At 37.0% G+C, this 25,870-nt stretch overlaps 1 protein-coding gene across 1 annotated transcript in view; it reads right to left on the reverse strand.

Moving 5' to 3' along the window:
- LOC135201063 (heat shock protein 30D-like) overlaps positions 1–25,870 on the reverse strand; it is a 108,505-nt gene that overhangs the window by 52,153 nt on the left and 30,482 nt on the right. Inside the window, exon 2 of the mRNA XM_064229969.1 lies at positions 24,688–24,853. Coding sequence (XP_064086039.1) covers positions 24,688–24,811 — 124 coding nt within the window. The 5' untranslated portion in view covers positions 24,812–24,853. The remainder of the gene's footprint in view (positions 1–24,687; positions 24,854–25,870) is intronic.

The following is a 25,870-nucleotide window of genomic DNA, read 5'->3' on the forward strand; positions in this document are numbered from 1 at the left end:
CTGCAATCTTGAGTAAGATCAATAAATGTTACATATATACTCTAACATTGTTCAAATGAGTGCTGAGAAGGCTGGGAAAGATGGTGGATTGTCTGTGGTTACGAACGGCAAGTCACGCGGCTGCTACCATATTGGATTTCAAAACTGCCTTGAAAACACATTTTACAAAGAGCTCACATGCTTATTTTAGTTTGTATGGTGCTTTCATATATCACATTATGTTGACGAAACTTCAATCTTTTGAATGGTATGCTTAAAGATGTAGGGTAAACAACCGGAGACGATCCATCATTGCGCTAGTCAAGCCTTATTCACTCAATATTTAATTGGTGAAACAAAAATACAATTACTACAACTTTAAGCATACCACTAAAAAGATTGAAGTTTCGTCAACATAATGTGATATGTGAAAGCCCCATACGTACTAAATTAAGCATGTGTGCTCTTCGTAAAATGTTTTAAGGCAGTTTTGAAATCCAATATGGGGGCAATCGTGTGGCTTGCCCGTCTAACCACAGACAATCCACCATCTTTCCCAGCCTAACCAGCACTCATTTGAACAATGTTAGCGTATATATGTAACGTTTATTGATCTTACTCAAGATTGCAGTTGTAATCAGCACAATAAAACAACATTTTGTTGCCTATATTAGTGAAAGTATGAAACTTTTTATTCCCGGGGTCATGGTTTGAGCTGAATTCATTGTTACCTTGTAATCGGTGGTTTTATCCTTACTGCCATCACAACTGAAACTCCACAGTGCTTATTTGATTGTAATTATACGTACACATTTTGGTCTAAATTCACTCCAAATTGCACTGAACCATTTTGCTGGTCCTGGTTCCTAAGCGCTCACTCCACAAACACAGTTACGAGCAGCAGACGACTACACTCTTTATGAGGCGCAAAGCTTTATTTCCTTAATTGTTTACTTTACTCATTATTTAGTTTAACTTTACTTCAAAATGTTTATATAATTCATGGCTATTATCCCCTTTTTGCAAACAAATTAACCCCGAAAAATTACAGATATTTCTGAAGTATGAGCAGACGACGGCAAAATGACTCATCGTTGCCAATCTATTGGAGCTTCACACATACGCCGATGCATTTAGAAACTGTTTCCATGAATTCTAGTTGTCATAGTAATGCAATAATGATAAAATTGCTGTAATATGTATACGTACTACAAATAGATACGTAATTTCACCTATTTCCCCGGTTTTGTGTAAGTCCTATACCCAGTTTGGAGGGTAAACACATACCAATTGACAACACTGATAAACAATTGAAGAGCGCAAAACGCCGCAAAGAATGCCGTAGTCCCTTTGAATAAGTACAAATAAGTAATGGTTAGAGATCGGGTTTACAATTGTTGTGATGAAAGTGCCCCAGCATCTATGGGTACAAGATGGCGTCAATCTTCTAAACTTTTTTATTCGTAAGTAAAAATTTCGAAAGCGTTTTGGCCACACTTTCCATTACCCTCTGTTTAAATCTTAAAATATGGCTTTAATTTCTAACTTTGGAGAAAACACTTACTTTGAAAAGAAAGTTGAGGTCTCGAGCTCCTGTTATCACCATCAACAACTCATGACTGATGACCATCTCCGGTATGTTAGGACGTGTTACAGTACTTTTTCGGAGGGTGGCCAAAGCTGAGGTAGTCGGTGAGTTGGCCGGTCCACTCGGTTGTTTACCCTAATTGCATTCTTGTTTCACCAATTAAATATTGAGTGAATAAGGCCGAGCCACACGATGACAATGGATCGACTGCGGTTGTTTACCCTATAGGTACAACTGGTGTGTGGATTTAGTACACTAAATGGGATGGAAGTTTATTGACACAAGCGACTCCGCAAACATCGAGATGATGTCAATCTTCGAAATATTCATAGTTGTAAGTAAAAATTTCCAAAGTGTCATGGAGGTAGTGTGCACAGTGTAGGCCGAGACTTTTCATTAACCTCTGTTTAATCTTAAAATATGACCTTATTTCTAACTTTGGAGAAAATACTTAAAATGAAAGGAGAGTGGAGGTCTCGAGCTCCTGCTCTCACCACCAACAACTCGTGACTGATGCCCATCTCCGGTGTCAGGACGTGTTAAAGTACTTTTATGGAGGTTGGCTTCACACGTGGTGGAAACTGGATCCACTAGTCCAGTCGGTTGTTTCCCCTAATATACCAAAAAACTTTAGGATTATATATAAATATATACACTTTCTCTACCCTTTATTCTGCCCGACATCGGCAGTTGCAAAGGGCCGCCTTTATACACTTTACAATATTCTTTTAATTCACTTCATTGGGTATTGCAGCTGTCGGAGAAGACGATAGAATTTACCAGCTAGTGAAATGGCAAAATTAGACAAAATTTCAGCACTATTCCATTAAAATTGGGATAGTTTTGTTTTTGTAGCACAAAAAAAGCAGGACAAAATTCACAAAAGCAAAACCAAAAAGGGGCGGGTGTGACATTTTGCTAACTAAAAAATGGGAGACAGATGTTAAAAAAGCGGGACTGTCCCGCCTAAAAGCCGAACTCTGGTCACATAATACAGTATGATTAGCAAACTGGTAAACGGATACAGCTAACTGCCATACTTACAGCAAGTCAAGAGCGCAATAAGGCACCACTGACAGAATCTGCCGTACCCCCACCACACTATGTTATTTGTACGGCAGGAAATCTGAAATTGACGCATGAGCAATTCACTGCCGTACCAATAGGGTAAAAAATCACGGAACAATCCACCATCATCACGCTGGACGGGTCTTATTCACTCGATATTTAATTGGTGAAACAAGAATACAATTACAACTCTAAGCATACCATTCAAAAGATTGAAGTTTCGTCAACATAATGTGATATATGAAAGCCCCATACAAACTAAAATAAGCATGTGTCGCTCTTCGTAAAATATGTTTTCAAGGCAGTTTTGAAATCCAATATGGCGGCTACCGTGTGGATGGAAGGGTCTGTTCATGTACTATCCACCATCTTTCCCAGCCTTCCCAGCACTCATTTGAACAATGTTAGCGTATATATGTAACGTTTATTGATCTTACTCAAGATTGCAGTTGTAATCAGCACAATAAAACAACATTTTGTTGCCTATATTAGTGAAAGTATGAAACTTTTTATTCCTGGGGTCATGGTTTGAACTGAATTCATTTTTACCTTGTAATCGGTGGTTTTTATCCTTACTGCCATCACAACTGAAACTCCACAGTGCTTATTTGATTGTTATTATAGATATTTTGGTCTCAGTTCACTCCACATTGCACTTTAACCAAGTTCTGTTCCTGGTTCCTAAGCGCGCGCCACAAACACAGTTACGAACAGCAGACAACGACACTGCAAAGTTTTATTCCCTAAATTGTTTACTTTACTCGTTACTTAGTTGAACTTTACTTTGTTATTTAAAAATGTTAATTTAATTCATGTCTATTATCGCTTTTTTGCAACCAAATTACTCCGAAAAATTACAGATATTTTTAAAGTAGATACAATCCAATGTTTCTAACCTTGTCGTACATCTGGCTGCCGAAAACCATAGAGGAACGACTACGGATAAGTGGCTTATAATTTTTTTTTTTTTTTTTTTTTTTTGCTAGCACTTTTCATTGATTTAAGTCTATATTAGTATTTTGATTTTCTTTAATAACTGTATGCCAGAAATAAATGTAACCTTTAATGTTTGCATGCTAAGAATGGCAAAATCATCGTTGCCACATTAGTGGAGGCTTCACACATACGCCGTTCCATTATTATAAACTGTTTCCATGAATTCTAGTTGTCATAGCAATGCAATAATGATAAAATTGCTTTAATATTTATGTATATATACTTCCAATACATAGCCTAATTTCACCAATTTCCACGTTTTGTGTATAGTCTTATACCCAGGTTGGAGGGTGAACACATATCGAATGGCAACAGAGAGAGAGAGAGAGAGAGAGAGAGAAAGGAAGGCAAAGGAAGGAAGAAGGAAAAGGGTGGTGGTGGAGGGGGGGGGGGGGGGGGGGTGGGGGGGGGGGGGGGGGGGGGGGGGGGAAGGGTAGGTGGGGCTTTTTACGCGTTTGTATCCATTTCTGCATAATGGAGTTTTTGTCTCTTGGTACAAGGACAAGTGTCGTTATTCTTTACGATTAGTGATTCACGATACCCTTATAAATTACGGCACTGGGTGTAATGCACTATAGCAAAATCTCGTTCTGATACGAGTGTTCGTTACAGAAATAGGTATTGCCCAAAAACGTGCTTGCACTGTCTCTGAAACCCATAGTAGGTATGCTGCTTAGTTGTCAATCAAGATTTTGTAATCAAGTATTTTTTACAAGCTAGCTATTGAATAAATTTGTATTTTTCTCAATCAAAACATATGCCCCTCAATGCTAACTTTCCTCTTTTAACGACTTCCTGGTCATTGCAAATTCGGCCCCATAATTTCTTACGGTGCGAAAACAGACCGAGGCCCAGGGACCGAAAACAATTGCGTCACACTACGGCGGTAATCCGGCAGTAAAACATCTTCATATATCCAAAAAGTAAATAATAAAGATATTATGCGCATTACGATTATAACAATTACATGAACAGCTGATAACAATCTGCATGAATAACTGGTAAACTGTTCTGCAAGAAAGTTGAGTACAGCAATTATTTACAATAGGTACGAAAGTCAAGATGACGTGACGTCATAATACAAGACTTAGAAGAACGTTCTGATTCCAAAAAATAATTACTTAAATTTGAGTCAGAATTGAGTTACTTTTTCAATAATGAATATTTTCAAATCAATCATCATAAATATGTAAAATAATGATGTTTTACTATTTATTTAAAAAATTATCTAAGTGCACGCTTCGTCGTCGTCTTCTACCAAAACAGTTGTTTACTTAAAAACGTCCTGGTAAGGGACCGTGTTCCGATTGTTGTGATGAAAGTGCCCCAGCGTCTGTGGGTACAAGTGGTGTGCGGATTTATCACAGGAAATGGGAAGTTTGTTGACACAAGCGACTCCATAAACATCAAGATGGCGTCAATCTTCAAAGTTATTTAATCGTAGGTAAAAATTTCGAAAGCATTTTGGTGAGATTTCCACTGCCGTGGACACCCTTTTCACTACCCTCTGTTTAAATCTTAAAATTTGGCCTTCATTTCTAACTTTGGAGAAAATACTTACTTCGAAAGGAGAGTAGAGGTCTTTAGCTCCGTTTCTCACTAACAACAAGTCACGACTGATGCCCATCTCCAGTGTAAGGACGCGTTATAATGTATTTTTTCGGAGGGTGGCATGCATTGATCGTCGTTGGCTTGATGCAGGCCATGCGGTGTTTTACCCTAAGTAAAAATTACGAAAGCATTTTGGCGAGATTTCCACTGCCGTGGACACCCTCTGTTTAAATCTTAAAATTTGGCCTTAATTTCTAACTTTGGAAAAAATACTTACTTCGAAAGGAGAGTAGAGGTCTTTAGCTCCGTTTCTCACTAACAACAAGTCGCGACTGATGCCCATCTCCAGTGTCAGGACGCGTTATAACGTATCTTTTCAGAGAGTGGCATGCATTGATCGTCATTGGCTTGATGCAGGCCATGCAGTGTTTTACCCTAAGTAAAAATTTCGAAAGCGTTTTGATGAGATTTGCACTGCCGTGGACACCCTTTTCACTACCCTCTGTTTAATGCTTTAAATTTTGCCTTAATTTCTAACTTTGGAGAAAATACTTACTTCGAAAGGAGAGAAGAGGTCTTTAGCTCCGTTTCTCACCAACAACAAGTCACAACTGATGCTCATCTCCGGTGTCAGGACGCGTTACAGGGGGAAATTTAAATGGTGAAACAAGAATACAATTACAACTCTAAGCATACCATTCAAAAGATTGAAGTTTCTTCAACATAATGTGATATATGAAAGCCCCATACAAACTAAAATAAGCATGTGACGCTCTTCGTAAAATATGTTTTCAAAGCAGTTTTGAAATCCAATATAGCGGCTACCGTGTGGATGGAAGGGTCTGTTCATGGACTATCCACCATCTTTCCCAGCCTTCCCAGCACTCATTTGAACAATGTTAGTGTATATATGTAACGTTTATTAATCTTACTCAAGATTGCAGTTGTAATCAGCACAATAAAACAACATTTTGTTGCCTATGTTACTGAAAGTATGAAACTTTTTTACCTTGTAATCGGTGGTTTTTATCCTTACTGCCATCACTACTGAAACTCCAGTGCTTATTTGATTGTTATTATACACATTTTGGTCTCAATTCACTCGACATTGCACTTTAAACAAGTTGCTGTTCCTGGTTCTTAAGCGCGCGCCCCACAAACACAGTTACGAGCAGCAGACGACGAAACTGCAAAGTTTTATTCCCTAAATTGTTTACTTTACTCGTTATTTAGTTCTACTTTACTTTGTTATTTAAAAATGTTAATTTAATTCATGTCTATCATCGCTTTTTTGCAACCAAATTACCCCGAAAAATTACAGATATTTCTAAAGTAGATACAATCCAATGTTTCTAATGTTTTCGTACATCTGGCTGCCGAAAACCATAGAGGAACGACTACGGATAAGTGGATTATATATATTTTTTTTTTGCTTTTTTGTTTTTGCTAGCACTTTTCATTGATTTCAGTCTATACTAGTATTTTGAATTTCTTTAATAACCATATGCCAGAAATAAATGTAACCTTTAATGTTTGCATGCTAAGAATGGCAAAAACATCGTTGCCACATTAGTGGAGGCTTCACACATACGCCGATTCATTATTATAAACTGTTTCCATGAATTCTAGTTGTCATAGTAATGCAATAATGATAAAATTACTTTAATATTTATGTATATATCCTTCCAATACATAGCCTAATTTCACCAATTTCAACGTTTTGTGTGTTGTCTTATACCCAGTTTGGAGGGTGAACACATACCGAATGGCAACAGAGAGAGAGAGAGAGAGAAAGGAAGGCGAAGGAACGAAGGAAAGGGGTGGTGGTGGAGGGGGGGAGAGGGTAGGGGGAGCTTTATACGCGTGTTCGTATCCATTTCTGCATAATGGAGTTTTTGTCTCTTGGTGCAAGGACACGTGTCGTTATTCTTTACGATTAGTGATTCACGATACCCTTATAAATTACGGCACTGGGTGTAATGCACTATAGCAAAATCTCGTTCTGATACGAGTGTTCGTTACAGAAATACGTATTGCCCAAAAATGTGCTTGCACTGTCTCTGAAACCCATAGTAGGTATGCTGCTTAGTTGTCAATCAAGTTTTTTGTAATCAAGTATTTTTTACAAGCTAGCTATTGAATAAATTTGTATTTTTCTCAATCAAAACATATGCCCCTCAATGCTAACTTTGCTCTTTTAACGACTTTCTGGTCATTGCAAATTCGGCCCCATAATTTCTTATGGTGCGAAAACAGAGGCGCATCGACCGAAAACGATTGCGTCACACTACGGCGATAATCCGGCAGTAAAACATCTTCATATATCCAAAAAGTAAATTATGAAGATATATATGTGCATTACGATTATACCAATTACATGAAGAGCTGATAATCTGCATGAATAACTGGTAAACTGTTCTGCAAAAAGTTGAGTAAAGCAATTATTTACAATAGGTTACAGTGGGGCCTCGTTTATCCACGGGGGATGGGATAGGGCCCAGAACCCCCCCCCCCCCGTGATAAGTAAATACCCGTGTTATCCTGATACCCCCCTCAAAAATTGCTTAAAACTGCCTACTTTAATAGTTAACCCACCCAAGACCACTATTCCAATGTTTATAACTGCCTACTTTAGTTCAAACACCAAATATGTTTTCAACTATCACCTAAAACTAAATTCAAGACAGTTTTAAAGTTATTGTACAAAATTAGCCTTAAAAAATAAATGTAGTATATGTACTACTGTACATATGTAGCCTACTAGCCTAGGGATTACAGCTAGAAGCCTACATACGCATGGTGGGCCTCTTTTTTTTTTACAAGGAAAGAGAGGATGAGTGGTAAGAGAACTATCAAAATTATGTAAATCATATGGGTACTCACCAACAATCTATGTTGATAAAAGATGGCGACGATTTTGCAGTGCAATCCAGTAATATAATAACGATAATGCTACCAACAGTATGCAGCGAAAACATCTCTTCCCTTCGTCACAACACGTTAATACTAGTATATTCCACGTAAAAAAAACCTTCATCTGACCTTTAGGCGTCTTTCCCATAAGAGTAAAGAATCAGGGCTTTTGGATGCCACATAATTAACTCGTTTATATGGGTACAATTAAAGAACGCGCCGCACACCACATTTCATAACAACAACAAACAAACGTTTGTAGGCCAGTGTTGCCAACTGGGAATGGCAATTTCTTGCTAGATTTTGTTCCATAAAAGGCTACAAACAAAATCACATACCGTATATCTCGAATAACGTGCAATCTCCCATATCGTGCAACCCCCTAATTTTCACCAATAAACAGTGGTTTTGTGTTTTGTCATGTATCTCATGTATCATGCAAGTTCATAAGGTTGGTGGTTGAGCCTGCTAATGGCCGAGTCATTCAGATGTGTGATGATGCTAGTCAATTTACGGTAATTTCTTATTAATCTCGAGAATTGAATAGAAAATCTCAAGATTAAAAAAAAATCCCAAGATAATAAAATAATTGTAAAAATAACACGCCTTGGAGTCCTTAATCATTCTCTCTCTCTCTCTCTCTCTCTCTCTCTCTCTCTCTCTCTCTCTCTCTCTCTCTCTCTCTCTCTCTCAGGAATAAATACGTACGTACTGTAATTTGCAGTAAATGTGTAGACATTGTGTGCGTGTTTAAAAAAATGTGCAGTACACACACATTCCGATGTTTCGGTTTTTGGAATTTTTCATGTTAATGATGGAAATCATTCATTTAGCATTTATGACAGTACTCATGGAAATTGGTGGACTGGAAAACTGAATTGGTTTTCATCTTATCAAGATGTTAAGTTAGCCACTCGAAGTTGAGATTGTCTATGATCGAGTGTATGTACGTAAGTACGTAACTGTAACCAAGTGCGCAGTTGCAAAAGCTAAAATCTCTCTGTTCGAGACGAGTACGCAACGCTGAGGGGAAACGAATGTCTCTCCCCATATTCATTTGAAATGACGTATTTCTCCCTTGTAAAAGGGAACCAGTATAGGGGGTCCTGTGGTAAGAACCAGTATAGGGGTCCCTGTGTAAGAACCAGTATAGGGGCCCTGTGTAAGAACCAGTATAGGGGTCCTGTGTAAGAACCAGTATAGGGGTCCTGTGTAAGAACCAGTATAGGGATCGGTGTTGGTTCTAACTGGTATTGAAGGAGTACGCTAGGAATAAGCTACTTTTACAATGTATCCACCTACTGTTAAGAAGAAATATTATATAAAAAAAACCGGGAGCCAGCCTTTCCCTCAACCCTTATTACAACAATGAAGATTCGACCGTCTCCGACGTCAAGTACCGGTTCCAGCTGGTCAAGGGATAGGCAAGAAGTATAGTAGCCTAGGCCTATGAGGTACCTTTATATTAGCCTATGGTTTGAAGTGTTTTGTATTAGGCTAGTCTGTTAAGTTAATGTCCTAAAATGTATGGTAGCCTCCGAATGTCTAAGTCAGGACAATTGACACATCAGTACTGTATACATATGCAGTATAGTAAATACATGAGTCATAAGGATATCACATTAAGAGAGATTTATACCATGACATGTGGTGACAGCGGTGAAGGATGTATTTATCTGTTATAGATAGGTATATCCAACCTCACGTCCTAAAGTTGGTCATGAAACCCTTATTTCTGTACTTATTTTCAGGTATTATAGCCTAACCCTGTGAGTATGCCTATGTCACTCTTGCTTAGGTACTGTTAGCCTATTGTATTGTAGCCTATGTTGATTATTTTACCTGTGTTCCTTGTATAACATAGCCTGCAAAATGGAGGGTGATATAGAGAGAGAAGACTTTTATGATAATTTGTTGTCTGCCATGGACACTCAGGGTTGTCAAATGCAGCAGTTGTGTGATCAGCTTATTGACATGAAAAGGAAATAGCTAATTTATCAATCTCTACACCTGTCACTTCCACACCACCAATCCTAACAGGGCTAATAGTTCAGACATTAACCCATTTGTCACATTAGACAGAACAGACATAACAATGACACCACACAATAACCCAGCTTCACTATTGACACACAATTTATCAAATAATAGTACACAGCCAGTAATACCCAGTAATCCATTTCAGGGAAGTAACACAGTCAATAACCCTTCGTTCCAGTAGGTAACCTGAATAACCCTATTGATAATCATTCTAAGGGATTTGTATTGAAAACCTAAGGATATTTTGATGTTGAAATTGTCAGAATTACAAGGTGTTGGAACTATAAGTAGACGTTGCTAGATTTTTTAGTCAAGAAGAATTTTGTGTTTCTGCAGATACTGATAGAATCCAAGTAGCACTTACCAGAGTGGAACAAGAAATTGCAACTCTATTAACTGCTGAAATGGTAAAAAGGGGAAATAACATAGCTTGGTATCAGTTAAGGACAAACTGAATCACCACTTTGCTTGTTCAGCCAATATTACACAGGCTTGGCAGGAAATTGAGATGGAACGTTACAGTATAGACGAAGCCCCTAGAGCATTTGTTAACAGAATGAAATGTAAATTGTCTGCTTTTGAAATGAAATTTCCTAAGGATTCCCTTCCCAAATCTGAAAGTCTTGTGAAAAAGAAACTGGTATAGAGGACTTAGCAGTACATCCAGAAAGACTCAAGGATTTCTGGATGATAGGATACCCTTAGAAAGATTCATTGAATTTGTGGAATATGAGTATCATCTAGCTACCATAAGATGGGGAGTACCCAACGTAAAGTTTTTCCTGTTACTAATTGCAATTCCCAACCACAGCCTGTAGTAAATAGTAATGCAAATACATCCACAGAATTGCAAGATCTGAAGAAGCAAATTAGTGATTTGTCTAGCAAATTAAATTAAAGAAGTTAGTAGGAATAAAGAAAACAATCAGTACTGTGCTTACTGTAAGGTCAGAGATCACAAACTTTCTGAATGTCCACGTAACCCTCCAAAAGGTGTTTGTTTTGATTGTCACAAACCAAATTGTAAAAGAGGTTCAGCAAAATGTCCAGGGCAGGTTAAGAATGAATGACTAAGCCCAAGTGTCAGGTCTCCTTCTATCAATTTGATGATTAACAATGTAATGTGTTGTGCCTTAATTGATACGGGTAGTGAAGTATGTATAGCACAGAAGAAACTCATAGAAACTTTAGGTTTACAGTGTAATCAAATGAGAAATATACCACAACTTACTGGAGTTACTCAACATGTTCTCCCTGTTCTTGGTACAGTGTATTTGGATGTTCACATTGGTTCCAGGGTGGGTGGTTACCCATTTGTTTTCTGTTGTGCCTGATGGTTATCTGGACACAGACTTATTGTTAGGAGCCGATTTGATTAGGTCTGCACCAATGACATGGGATGATGCACATAAAATTATTATTTGGGATAGACACATTTATCCAGTAAGGTATCTGAAACCTAGACCATCTAATAAAAGGGTCAGGCAGATTAAAGTACTTCAACCTAATGTTCCTCATAAAGCTCAGGTTAGACTTAAAAGGAAACTTATTCTACCTCAGTATATAGCTGGTATTTATCCCTTACCTGTAGATGAACCTCCTAACACATTGTTAGAATTTGTACCTGAAGTTAAGGAGTGTCAAACTCAGTCTGCACTATGCCTTAAGGTTAATGATGCTCAGGAAGTGTTTTTGCCACTTGTCAATAATACTAAAGCCAGGATGACAATGAAGGTTGGGACTCTGTTAGGGTATTATAGGATAATCAGTGAAGAAGACATTGATCAGCCAGTTCCAAAATGCAGGAAAACTAGAATTCAGAATGATTTAGTTCCTCCTAGTATTAATGTTAATATCAAGTCAGGAAATACTAGAGAAGAAAAGCTTAAGTATTTGCTTTCTCAGCAAGATAATTCCCATCTTACTGCTGATCAACAAGCAGAATTAAGTGACATGTTGGTTGCTAATAATTCAGTGTTCATCCTTGAAGAAAAAGAATTGGGAAAGTTCAAAGATGTACAAGCTCATATTGCTGTAAGTGATCCTCAGCCAGTTAGGTCTCCCATATATCGATACCCTGAAAAAGCCAAAACCCTTATTGACACCATGTTAGAAGATATGGAAGAAAGAGGAATAATAGAACCCTCCAGTGCTGCATGGCTTAGCCCTATTGTACTTGTTAGGAAACCAGATCATACTCAGAGAATGTGCCTTGATTACCGTAAAGTCAACACACACCTTCAGGTTGATATTCACCCTTTACCTAGATTAGAAGAAATGGTAGAAACAGCTGCAGGAAACCATTATTATGCCTCCTTAGATATGAAAGATGCATACTATCAAGTGGAATTAGATGAAGAGAGTAGAGATTTAACAACTTTTAGTGATGGAGTTTCACTGTATAGGTTCAAACGCCTTCCTTTTGGATTAAGTTGCAGTCCAGCTATATTTTCACGTATCATGTCTAATATCTTGGCTCCTCTTATTAAGAAAGGGTGGGTTAAGAATTACTTAGATGATATTGTGGTTTGGGCTCCCAGTTTTCCAATCTTGTTGAAAGATTAGACCAACTATTCAAACTTTTCAGTGAAAGAGGAGTGAAGTTAAATAAACTAAAGAATGTCAGATAGGCCAAAAGGAAATCAAATTCTTAGGTCACATAATTTCCAAGGATGGTTGTATGACCATCTCCAGACAATATCAGTGCCATCCAAGAAATGAAACCCCCTAATAAGTAAGGAAACTAGGAGATTTCTAGGAATGTGTGGGTTTTACAGAAAACACATTAAGGATTATGCTAAAATTGCTGTTCCCCTGACTAACTCTCTTAAAAGAGAAAGAACCCTTTTTTGTGGACAAAAGATTGTCAATCCAGCTTTGAACAGATGAAACTAGCATTAATCACTGCTCCAGTGCTAGTAAAGGCTCAGATGACCAAACCCTTTGAATTATTCACTGATGCTAGTTTAGATCATGTAGGTGCTGCTTTGATGCAGAGACAAGATGGTCTTAAAACCCATTGGATATTTCTCTAAGAAGCTGAAGCCAGTTGAACAGCGGTACAGTACCACTGACAGAGAAGCACTTGCTATTGTCTTAGCTTGTCGTAGATTCCATCATTTTCTGTGGGGTGTTCCATTTACCATTCACACAGATCATCAGCCTCTAGTTTCAGTGTTCAAGAGAAAAACAAAGTCACCTAGAATGAGCAGATGGGTAATTGAGATGCAGGATTACCGTTTCAAGGTAGAATATAGGCCAGGTAAAGATAACCAGGTGGCAGATCAGCTAAGTAGACCAGTCAGAGCAGTCTTTCATCAGAGTAGGGACAATTATCTTGGTCTGAGTAAAGATGAGTTCAAAGAAAAGCAGTTAGAGGAACCAAGGTGGGCGGAACTAATAACTTTCCTAGAAGGTGGTAAATTACCGCGCAAAGGGTTTCCAAGAGCTTTGATTAATCAATTCATGTTGTATGAAGGATTGTTATATCTCAGTGCAGATAAAGTTGATAATTCAATTCAATTGAAATTAGTAGTTCCTAAGGACTTAACAAAGGCAGCTTTGAAGCTAGGTCATGAAGCAATGTCAGGTCACCTAGGTATACGCAAAACAATTGATGCTATTGAAAACTGTTCTATTGCCTTCATTGCGTACAGATGTTACTAAATATATAAGTGAATGTGTTATGTGTCAAAAACATAAAGCCAGTAGTTCTTTACAACAACAGTTCCAAGAATTGCCTCCTGTAACTAAGCCTTTAGAGCGAATCAGTCTTGATTTAACTGATATGCTATCTGGTGCAAATGGTTATAGATATGTTTTGACTGTAATTGATCATTACAGCCGATATGTTAAGTTCTATCCTTTGGCGAATAGTCTGCAAGGAAGTAAGCAAAAACTTCTTGGTCTATTTGAATGACTTTGGTGTACCTTTGACAGTCATTCTTGATAATGGTGCTGAATTCACCTCAACCAGTTAGACAATTATGCCAGGAACATAAGATAAATGCTGGTTATATTACCCCATATCATCCACAAGGAAACAGTGTAAGTGAGAGAATGCATAGGAACTATGAAAACAGTACTAAATGTAATGTGTAAAGGACATCCTTATCAGTGGCCTAAATACTTAGGTGAAACACAGCGTGTGCTAAATTCTGCTGTACATACCACTCTTTGGTGAACAACCTCACTATGTATTTTTCTCTCGTAGAGCTCCTAGACAAGTGACTAGTGTGTTGCCACAATTACGGATGATGTAGAAGACACTGCCATTGCAAAGGCTCATGAAATAATTCAGAAAACTCATAGAGAGATGGCCAGTAAGTATCGTGCAATAGCTAACCAAAAGAGGAAAAATGAGAAAGTGGATGAAAACTCTCTTGTTTGGGTTAAAAATGAAAATGTAATTCCTAGCACTAGTAAGAAACTAAACCCCAGATGGTGCGGTCCATATGTAGTAACCAAAGTGTTTAGGGATGGTGCTAAATATGAGTTAAGAAACATGTTTGACCAAACCATCATTGACGTGCTGCTGACAAAGTGAAACCCTTTATAGGACAAGAACAGTGGTTAGTAAACATGCAGGAAATGGATGATATAACTCCTGATGTAGTGAATGAAAGAGTACAAACCAGAGGTGCTAATAATATTGTTCCTCCCTCTAGGTTAATAGAAGAACTGTGAGATCATTGTAATTTTTGTACTGTTTTTTTTTGTATTTTCTGTGAAGAATGTTTTTTGTATTTGCATGCTTTGGAAGAGTTCACACCTATATAACCATTATGTCCATTTCCAAGTATATATTCTTGTATGTATATGTTATCTTCATAGATTATGGATCTGATGATGACACCACCTGTTTTGTGTACAGTGAACTTATACTCATTGAGTTTTGTTTGAACTTAGTTGAGTTTTGTATGAAGAGCTACCACCCGTCCAAAAGCTTTACAGACTCCTGGTTGAGTTGCTCAAGTTATGTGACTGATGTGTAAGTTAGTCATTAGGATGCTTTAAGAGGTATATTATCTTCAAAGGAAAGTTTTCCTGCTCTTGGTTATTGAGTGAATGAACCTGAATGTTGGTGTAAACGATTGTTTGTGAGAAAAATAACCATAAGTGATTATACCCCTAATGAGGAGTGACTAGATCTTAACCGAATTTAAGATCACTCTTACATAAGTGTTTAACTTGGTAAAGTTATTAGGATGGTTAGGTAGAAACGCGCCTTAAGGGTGGCGTCCCACAACTTGCTCTGTACGTCTGTTAGCAGACCTTAATGATTAAAAGTCCAGTTTATATCTGGTTGAGAGATAAGCAGTCATGTCTCTGGTTGAGAGATAGAAAGTATTTACTGTGTGCAGGACCTGTATTGTTGTTGTCAGATTTATTATCTACCCAAATATATATTAAGGGATTGGTTGTCCTTGATAAAATGAAAACCAATTTCCGTAGGGTAAAAGTGATGTAATGATGGAAATCATTCATTTAGCATTTATGACAGTACTCATGGAAATTGGTGGACTGGAAAACTGAATTGGTTTTCATCTTATCAAGATGTTAAGTTAGCCACTCGAAGTTGAGATTGTCTATGATCGAGTGTATGTACGTAAGTACGTAACTGTAACCAAGTGCGCAGTTGCAAAAGCTAAAATCTCTCTGTTCGAGACGAGTACGGCAACGCTGAGGGGAAACGAATGTCTCTCCCCTTATATTCATTTGAAATGACGTATTTCTCCCTTGTAAAAGGGAACCAGTATAGGGGTCCTGTGTAAGAACCAGTATAGGGGTCCTGTGTAAGAACCAGTATAGGGGCCCCTGGTAAGAACCAGTATAGGGGTCCTCGTGGTAAGAACCAGTATAAGGGGTCCTGTGTTAACGAACCAGCTTAGGGATCGGTGTTGGTTCTAACTGGTATTGAAGGAGTACAGCTAGGAATAAGCTACTTTTACAATGTATCCACCTACTGTTAAGAAGAAATATTATTAAAAAAAACCCGGGAGCCAGCCTTTCCCTCAACCCTTATTACAACAATGAAGATTCGACCGTCTCCGACGTCAAGTACCGGTTCCAGCTAAGGATAGGCCAAGAAGTATAGTAGCCTAGGCCTATGAGGTACCTTTATATTAGCCTATGGTTTGAAGTGTTTTGTATAGGCTAGTCTGAGTTAATTGTCCTAAAATGTATGGTTAGCCTCCGAATGTCTAAGTCAGGACAATTGACACATCAGTACTGTATACATATGCAGTATAGTAAATACATGAGTCATAAGGATATCACATTAAGAGAGATTATACCATTACATTCAGATTTCGGAAATGTGAGGTCAGATGCATAATCAAACAAAACACCACTACTGCAGCAAAAACATTTTTCCCTTTATGTTTTTCATTATTGTTATTTATTAATTACAGTTTATTTAAATAAATATTAATATAATACTGTTAAATGAATGTGAGATAATTAAGATCACCATATAATAAAAATAGTGGGACAATTAATACCATATGTTCACAATAGGTATTATTTTCAAAACAAACAAACATTCCGTAAAAACACAAAAAATATATGTACATAACAATCAAAATATAATAATGTTTTGCAGTTCAACTTGTGAATTTTTAACAATAAGTATGACTATATAATATATTTTACCATATCGATCTTGAAGTTGAAGAGTCGTAAAATTCTGAGGATGGTCCGGGAAAAGGATTTGTACTTTGTGATTACGTATCGCTACAACACCATGTGGTATTTTCATACCACTATATTGATGACGCATCGCTACGACACACCTGTGTTTTTCATATCCACTATACGTTAAAGTTAAAAACATGACATAGAATCGACTTTGCGACTTCGTCACTTTGATATTTTTAACGATACAATAACTATCATTTGTACTACTAAAACCATCTTCACATAAGTAATTTTTCGTAAGATATGTGTTGTTGCAAAAGCTAGCTTATACAAAAAAGGCTTTTATAATTTAAGTCATCTTAGATATACATATGCACCCAAACTCATTGTGGGGAAAATTTACTACTGTTTCCTCGGATATTGAAATACTTTAGCATCATTCAAACACTTTAATAATATAATGCATAAATACTAGGCTATACATATTTACATCGTATACAATACTACATACAGTTATATACACATACTTTTATATACAAAGTTAACAGTTATATACACATCTTTTATATACAAAGTTAATCATATGAGTAGTGATCAGACGACAGCTGTGCACTGGACTACGTACGTACTACTTGGAAGATAAAACGAACAAAAATTTTGTTGTTGTTAGTCGCCGGGATAGATTAACATTTTTCCAGAGATTAAAAAGCTGAATTTTGTTTGAAGGTATGTCAACCGCGATATTATATTATTGTTTTCACGAAGGAATAATTATATAAAGAAAATTATTGAGTAATTTTTGCCGTCAGCAGTCAGAAAATCACGAACATGGTAACGTTCAAACCAAGTGCCATCCATGGCGTATGTCTATAAATAGAACAGAAGCAGAGGGCAGTCATTGGATAACAGATCTCCATGGCTACCAACCAACCAATCAGGTGTTAGTTATACTACTCTGTAATTTCTTAGAATGAACGTTTACACACACGAAGCTAACGATGATGTATGTGTTTTGCATACGTACGTAGTTTTTTAGTTTTTATTATTAGTGTAAGTATTTTAACTGATTTCATGAGAATAGAATGATTCCTTCTCATTACTTTGAATGCAAAATGGCTTGAAGATTCTTCCGCAAAAAGAAGAGAAAAAAAAATTCCTTAGAAGATGATACTATTTACTAACGCGGTTGACATACTTCAACACAAAATTCAGATCTTTAATCTCGGAAAATGTTAAATCTATCCCGGCGACTAACAACAACAAAATTTTTGTTTGTTTGTTTTAATTTCCAAGTAGTACGTACGTAGTCCAGTGCACAGCTCTCGTCTGATCACTACTCATATGATTAATTTTGTATATAAAAGTATGTGTATATAACTGTTAACTTTGTATATAAAAGTATGTGTATATAACTGTATGTAGTATTTGTATACGATGTAAATATGTATAGCCTAGTATTTATGCATTATATTATTAAAGTGTTTGAATGATGCTAAAGTATTTCAATATCCGAGGAAACAGTAGTAAATTTCCCCACAATGAGTTTGGGTACATATGTATATCTAAGATGACTTAAATTATAAAAGCCTTTTATGTATAAGCTAGCTTTTGTAACAACACATATCTTACGAAAAATTACTTATGTGAAGATGGTTTTAGTAGTACAAATGATAGTTATTGTATCGTTAAAAATATCAAAGTGAACGAAGTCGCAAAGTCGATTCTATGTCATGTTTTTCCTAAACGCGTTGACTTAAAGGAGAACGTTATTTTGGTTGTATTATCACTGGCACAAACCCATAACAATGCAGTGTATGTATGATAATTCTAATCTATTATTCACTACCAAAATAACGATGATATTTTGTATTGAAAATTAATGTTACGTATATTCCAAACATTATTACTACGTAGCATGAATAGTACTATAAAAATTTCGAAAGATAATCTTGCTGTGAAAGCTACCATAATTTGATTTTCATATACGTACGTACATTTTGTCAGCTGGCTGGCCTCGCATAGATAAAATTGATTTCACTGATATGGAATTACTCCACGAATAGCCTTTTTATTATGAAGATATGACGATAATATATAAGGTAAAAATGCTTTTATGTATTTCGTTTACCGCCTTCGTCGCCAATAACAAACAGCAATACTTACGATAATCTATGACAAATAGCGTTTGTATGACTTCATTGTTCAGAGAAGTTATATACGAATACTGCCAAAATAATAATGAAGTTCAAATTAATTTTAGCCTTAATGTTATTACTACTGTAATTACACTACCACTACTATTAAAATTTCTAAAAGTTTATCAAAACAAAAAATGTCGCTTTGAACGCAACCGTATACATAAACCATTTTCGTACGTGGCTGGCCACTCCGACGATAAATTGAGTGCAATGATGTGGAATTATTCTTCGAATAGGCTATTTATTATGAAGATATGACTATAATATATATGGTAAGAATGGTTTTATTACCCTTTGATTGTCAGTTAATATCATAATGTGAATGTTTGTTTGTACGTTGGTGGTTATCACACTGCAACTACGCTTAGCCTACCAATGAACGTCGTACATAACCTTGAATAGGCTATTTATTTCGAAGATAGGACAATAATATATTAGGTGAGAATGGTTTTATTACCTTTATTGTCAGTTAATAATCATTATATGAGTCTTTAAATGAATGTTGGTAGTTATCGGACCACGGCCGAGGGTTAGCCTACCGAAAAACATCGCATGCAACACAACAAACCCGTGATGCAGCGATTCATACCAGTGAGTAACATGAGAAACGGTCAACAAGAAAAAAAACCCGTGATTAACTGGATCCGTGAATACTGATCCGTGAATAAGCGATGCCCCACTGTAGTACGAAAGTCAAGATGTCGTGATGTCATAATACAGGACTTTAAAGAACGTTCTAATTCAAAAAAATAATTACTTAAATTTGAGTCAGAATCGAGTTACTTTTTCAATAACGAATATTTTCAAATTAATCATCATAAATATGTAAAATATTGATGTTTTACTATTTATTACACAAAATTATCGAAGTGCACTCTTCGTTGTCTTCTTCTACAAAACAGTTGTTTACTCGGTGATGGAAAAGTTTTTCCGTTTTTGTTGTGATAAAAGTGCCCCAGCGTTCTGTGGGCACAAGTGGTTTGCGGATTTATCACAGGAAATGGTTAGTTATTGACACAAGCGACTCCGTAAACATTGAGATGGCGTCAATCTTCTAAATACCTCGAGTTGTAAGTAAAAATGTTGAACGCGTTTTGGTGAGATTTGCACTACGTTTGAGACCGTTTTCAGTACCCTCTGTTTAAATCTTAAAATTTGGCCTTAATTTCTAACTTTGGAGAAAATACTTACTTCGAAAGGAGAGTAGAGGTCTTTAGCTCCGTTTCTCACCAACAAGAAGTCGCGACTGATGCCCATCTCCGGTGTCAGGACACGTTATAATGTACTTTTTCGGATGGTGGCAAGTGTTGATTGTAGGTGGGCTGTTTGGCCTGCCGTGGTGATTTACCCTAGTCCACCCCTGTACCATGCGGTTTTTTACCCTAAGTACTTTTTCGGAGGGTGGCTTGCTATGATCGTCGTTGAGTTGATCTAGGCCATGCGGTGTTTTACCCTATCTACCGCGATTGGATACGGCTGCCGTACCAATATCCTGTGCCTTCTACCTACTACCTAGGGTAGAACATCACGACAGGCCAACCTTCATCACGGTAGACGGGTCTTATTCACTCGATATTTAATTGGTGAAACATGAATACAATTGCAACTCTAAGCATACCATTTAAAAGACTGAAGTTTCGTCAACATATTGTGATATATGAAAGCCCCATACGAACTAAAATAAGCATGTGAGCTCTTCGTAAAATATGTTTTCAAGGCAGTTTTGAAATCCAATATGGCGGCTATGTTTTGCATGGACGGTTCTCATCAGTGACGGCCACCATCTTTCCCCAGCCTTCCCAGCACTCATTTGAACAATGTTAGCGTATGTATGTAACGTTTATTGATCTTACTCAAGATTGCAGTTGTAATCAGCACAATAAAACAACATTTTGTTGCCTATATTAGTGAAAGTATGAAACTTGTTATTCCCGGGGTTATGGTTGGAACTGAATTCATTCTTACCTTGTAATCAGCGGTTTTTATCCTTACTGCCATCACAACTGAAACTCCACAGTGCTTATTTGATTGTTATTATACACATTTTGGTCTCAGTTCACTCCACATTGCACTTTAAACCCGTTGCTGTTCCTGGTTTCTAAGCGCACGCCATAAACACAATTTCGAACAGCAGACGACGACAGACGACGAAACTGCAAAGTTTTATTCCCTAAACTGTTTACTTTACTCGTTATTTAGTTTAAATTTACTTTGTTATTTAAAAATTTTGATTTAATTCATGTATATTATCCCTTTTTTGCAACCAAATTACCCCGAAAAATTACAGATATTTCTAAAGTAGATAAAATCAAATGTTTCTAACGTTTTCGTACATCTGGCTGCCGAAAACCATAGAGGAACGAATACGGAAAAGTGCAGAGGAACGACTACGTTTTTTTTTTTTTTTTGCTTTTTTGTTTTGCTAGCACTTTTCATTGATTTCAGTCTTTATTAGTATTTTGAATTTCTTAATAATCATATGCCAGAAATAAATGTAACCTTTAATGTTTGCATGCTAAGAATGGCAAAATCATCGTTGCCACATAGTGGAGGCTTCACACATACGCCGTTCCATTATTATAAACTGTTTCCATGAATTCTAGTTGTCATAGCAATGCAATAATGATAAAATTGCTTTAATATTTATGTATATATACGTCCAATACATAGCCTAATTTCACCAATTTCAACGTTTTGTGTGTAGTCTTATACCCAGTTTGGAGGGTCAACACATACCGAATGGCAACAGAGAGAGAGAGAGAGAGAGAGAGAGAGAACGAGAGAGAGAGAGAGAGAGGAGCAGAGAGAGAGAGAGAGGAAGGCGGAGGAACGAAGAAGAAAAGGGATGGCGGTGGAGGGGGGGGGGGATGAGGGTAGGTGGAGCTTTATAAATACACGTGTTCGTATACCATTTCTGCATAATGGAGTTTTTGTCTCTGGGTACAAGGACAAGTGTCGTTAATCTTTACGATTAGTGATTCACGATACCCTTATAAATTACGGCACTGGGTGTAATGCACTATAGCAAAATCTCGTTCTGTTTACGAGTGTTCGTTACAGAAATAGGTATTGCCCAAAAACGTGCTTGCACTGTCTCTGAAACCCATAGTAGACATGCTGCTTAGTTGTCAATCAAGTTTTTATAACCAAGTATTTTTACAAGCTAGCTATTGAATAAATTTTTCTCAGTCAAAACATAATGCCCCTCAATGCTAACTTTCCTCTTTTAACGACTTTCTGGTCATTGCAAATTTGGCCCCATAATTTCTTATGGTGCGAAAACAGACAGAGGCCCATGGACCGAAAAACGATTGCGTCACACTACGGCGATAATCCAGCAGTAAAACATCTTCATATATCCAAAAAAGTAAATAATAAAGATATATATGCGCATTACGATTATAACAATTACATGTATAGCTGATAACAATCTGCATGAATAACTGGTAAACTGTTCTGCAATGACAGTTGAGTATAGCAATTATTTACAATAGGTACGAAAGTCAAGATGTCGTGACGTCATAATACAGAACTTAAAAGAACGTTCTAATTCAGAAAAATAACTACTTAAATTTGAGTCAGAGTCGAGTTACTTTTTCAATAACGAATATTTTCAAATTAATCATCATAAATATGTAAAATATTGATGTTTTACTACTTATTTAAAAATTAGCTAAGAGCACGCTTCTCGTCATCTTCTACCAAAACAGCTGTTTACTCCTGGCTTTGTTGTGTGAGAAATCGTGTTTCGATTGTTGTGATAAAAGTGCTCCAGCGTCTGTGGGTACAAGTGGTGTGCGGATTTATCACAGGAAATGGAAAGTTTGTTGACACAAGCGACTCCGTAAACATCGAGATGGCGTCAATCTTCGAAACATTTTTAGTTGTAAGTAAAAATTTCTAAAGCGTTTTGGTGAGATTTCCACTGCCGTGGGCGCCATTTTCAGTACCCTCTGTTTAAATCTTAAAATTTGGCCTTAATTTCTAACTTTGGAGAAAATACTACTTACAGTAATACTTTGGGTTACGAACCGATTAGTATACGAATTTTTTAACTTACGAAGTGACGACCTCATTCTGGAATACGAATTTCACTTGGAATACGAATGCGCGAATTTCCATCATGGGAGGCCGTCTGATTTGTTTACATCGGATGAGCGTGGGATCTGCGAACGCATTTTTTTCGGCCAAACTTAACGCCTGCTTTGTTTACATCGGATGAGCGTGGGATCTGCGAACGCATTTTTTCGGCCAAAACTTAACGAGGGTCACGTGACTTCCTCCTACGCATCCCTTGACCCTTTTTAAACCATAACTCTTTCAATATCTCGCTGGCGGTAAGATTGAACGCATCTGTCCGTGATACGCTCTCAAATTTGCTTAGTGATTTGCGCACGTGTTGTGTTTCCGTAATAGTGCTTATACATTACTATTACCCAAATACTAAAGACAATGGCTCCCAAGATGACGAAGGCAAGCAGCAAGAAGGAAAGCATAAGAAAGAAGGAGATGATTACAGTCGAAATGGAGAAGGAAATTATCCAAATGCATGATAAAGGCGAGTGCGTGAAAGACATTGCAGCATTCTTCAAGCGGTCGCAATCAACGATCTGCACTATTTTGAAGAAAAAGGAAGAAATTAAAGCCAGTAAAGCATCAAAAGGTGTCACAGTATTGACGAAACAACGGCCTTATATTCTCGACGATGTAGAAAATTTGCTCATAGAAAAATATTTTTTCAAAATTGTGAAAGACAACATAGTGTTGCGTAAGCGTAAAATTAGTGATCGTAGTGAACGGTGCTCTCTAGAGAAAGAACCAGAAAGTCTTCCAGAAGTGTTCACGGAGGGAGATTTCCCCCCCAAGCCCTAACCCTCTCCTCCTCACCCTTCCCCTCCTCCCGTCTCCGTCAAGCCAGCAGCCACACTCGCCAAAGGTAAAGTTCAGGTTTTACTGTGCATGCATATTAAATCTAGTGTTTATATTTAATTTCATTCTTCAATTTTATAATTTTATGTAATTCCTACACGAATTTTCAACCTTAGTGAAAAAAAAAATAAATGGAAAAATATGAATTGAAATGGTTATTCATGGTCGGGTGGAACGCATTATTTGCTTTTTATAACATTCTTATGGGAAAATCCATTTGGGTTACGAAGCAGGTTCTGGAACGGATTAAATTCGTAACCCAAGGTATTACTGTACTTCGAAAGGAGAGTAGAGGTCTTTAGCTCCGTTTCTCACCAACAACAAGTCGCGACTGATGCCCATCTCGGGTGTCAGGACGCGTTATAATGTACTTTTTCGGAGGGTGGCTAGGTGTTGATTGTAAGTGGCCTGCTTGGCCTGCTGTGATGTTTTACCCTAGCTAAATAAAGGCTCGTCAGCAGCCATTCTACATACTAGTAGTTAGTTCTCCCAAATCGTCCGTAGGCCTGGGTCCTGCATAGGCCTACTCTGTCTTTTAACATATTCCGCATCATCAGAATGACCTGTATGACGTCTCTTTAATTTAATCAGCGACATTTTTAACACAAACGTAAAATCAGAAATCATGGCAGCAAATCTTTTACGGGGACACGGAAACTTCTTATATTATAGTCAGTCTACAATAAATTAACTCTATGTCACTAATTTACACAGCTATATAATAATTCGTATATACATAATGAAGACATGACGAGCAATAAATATGACGTAACATGACGGACTTACCAGATTTCCGGAAGATAAATGACCAGGGCGACGTAGGTACCAACAGACTTCGACAGTCGACCAGACTTGTTTGTGTAGTATTATCAGCTGTTGTTCGTTCGGACTGTCGGCTCCGGCTTCGCATCCCAAACGTTTATATATATCTCTCTTCCTTACCTAGAATATTCTAGAATCAAACAGATAACTTTAAAATAAAACATTATAGGCCATATATATTTATAATTAAATATTTCCGTGATCGAAATGGCATCTTTAACATGGTAAGTTTTTTTTAGAGATTAGCACATTCTGGAAAGAGGAGAATATGCCATTATAGAAAACGGGTCAGCAATAACTGATGCAATACCGGTGACTGTATGACGAAATTTTCTAGAATTTTTCGTAATACTACAGTGTTTTCGAGGCACTGTATTCTGATGCCTCTTTATAGTTAGGTTATACATAATACAATGTTTTCAAAGCACTGTATTCTGGAGAATCTGAACAGTTAAGATTATGCGCACTACAGTGTTTTCAGAGCAGTTTTCTGATGCCTCTGTACGGTTGAGATTATGGGTAATGCGGTGTTTTCGACGTACTGTATTCTGAGCATTCAATGCCAGTTAAGATTATGCATAATACAGTACAGTGTTTTCGATGCTCTTTATTCTGAAGCCCTTACATACAGTTAACATTAGAAATATTTTAGCTTTATTAGTGATTATTATTTACTTAGCAATCGGAAGTATATATATATATTAGTATATATATATATATATATATATATATATATATATATATATATAATATATATATATATATATAATAACAGGAGCCCATAAAAACACCAAATAGAGAAAAAGTACTATATTTCAGAGACTGCTGTCTCCCTCTTCAGGTAGATGAAATGAGAAAGTTCACAGAAAAGGTGGTATTATACCAAGAGGTCCATCCACAAACAAGCCATTTTAAGTCACCCCCGCTGATAATCTTCCTCTAATCTTCTTAAGGGTTGGTTGAATGAAGACGTTGTCGATCGTGTCCGAAATCCATCCTCCTTTGAGATGTTCATTACCTGCCTCTCTTTATTAAGGCCGATTCCATCATTTGACTCTTGTACGGCAGTTGCTGCTATAAATTACACGTGACAAATTCCAGTTTATTCTATGGTTATGTTCATTTATATGTTGAAAATAGCCGAGTT

This window comes from Macrobrachium nipponense, chromosome 11 (genome assembly GCF_015104395.2).
Source record: "Macrobrachium nipponense isolate FS-2020 chromosome 11, ASM1510439v2, whole genome shotgun sequence".
Classification (NCBI taxonomy): Eukaryota; Metazoa; Arthropoda; class Malacostraca; order Decapoda; family Palaemonidae; genus Macrobrachium; species Macrobrachium nipponense.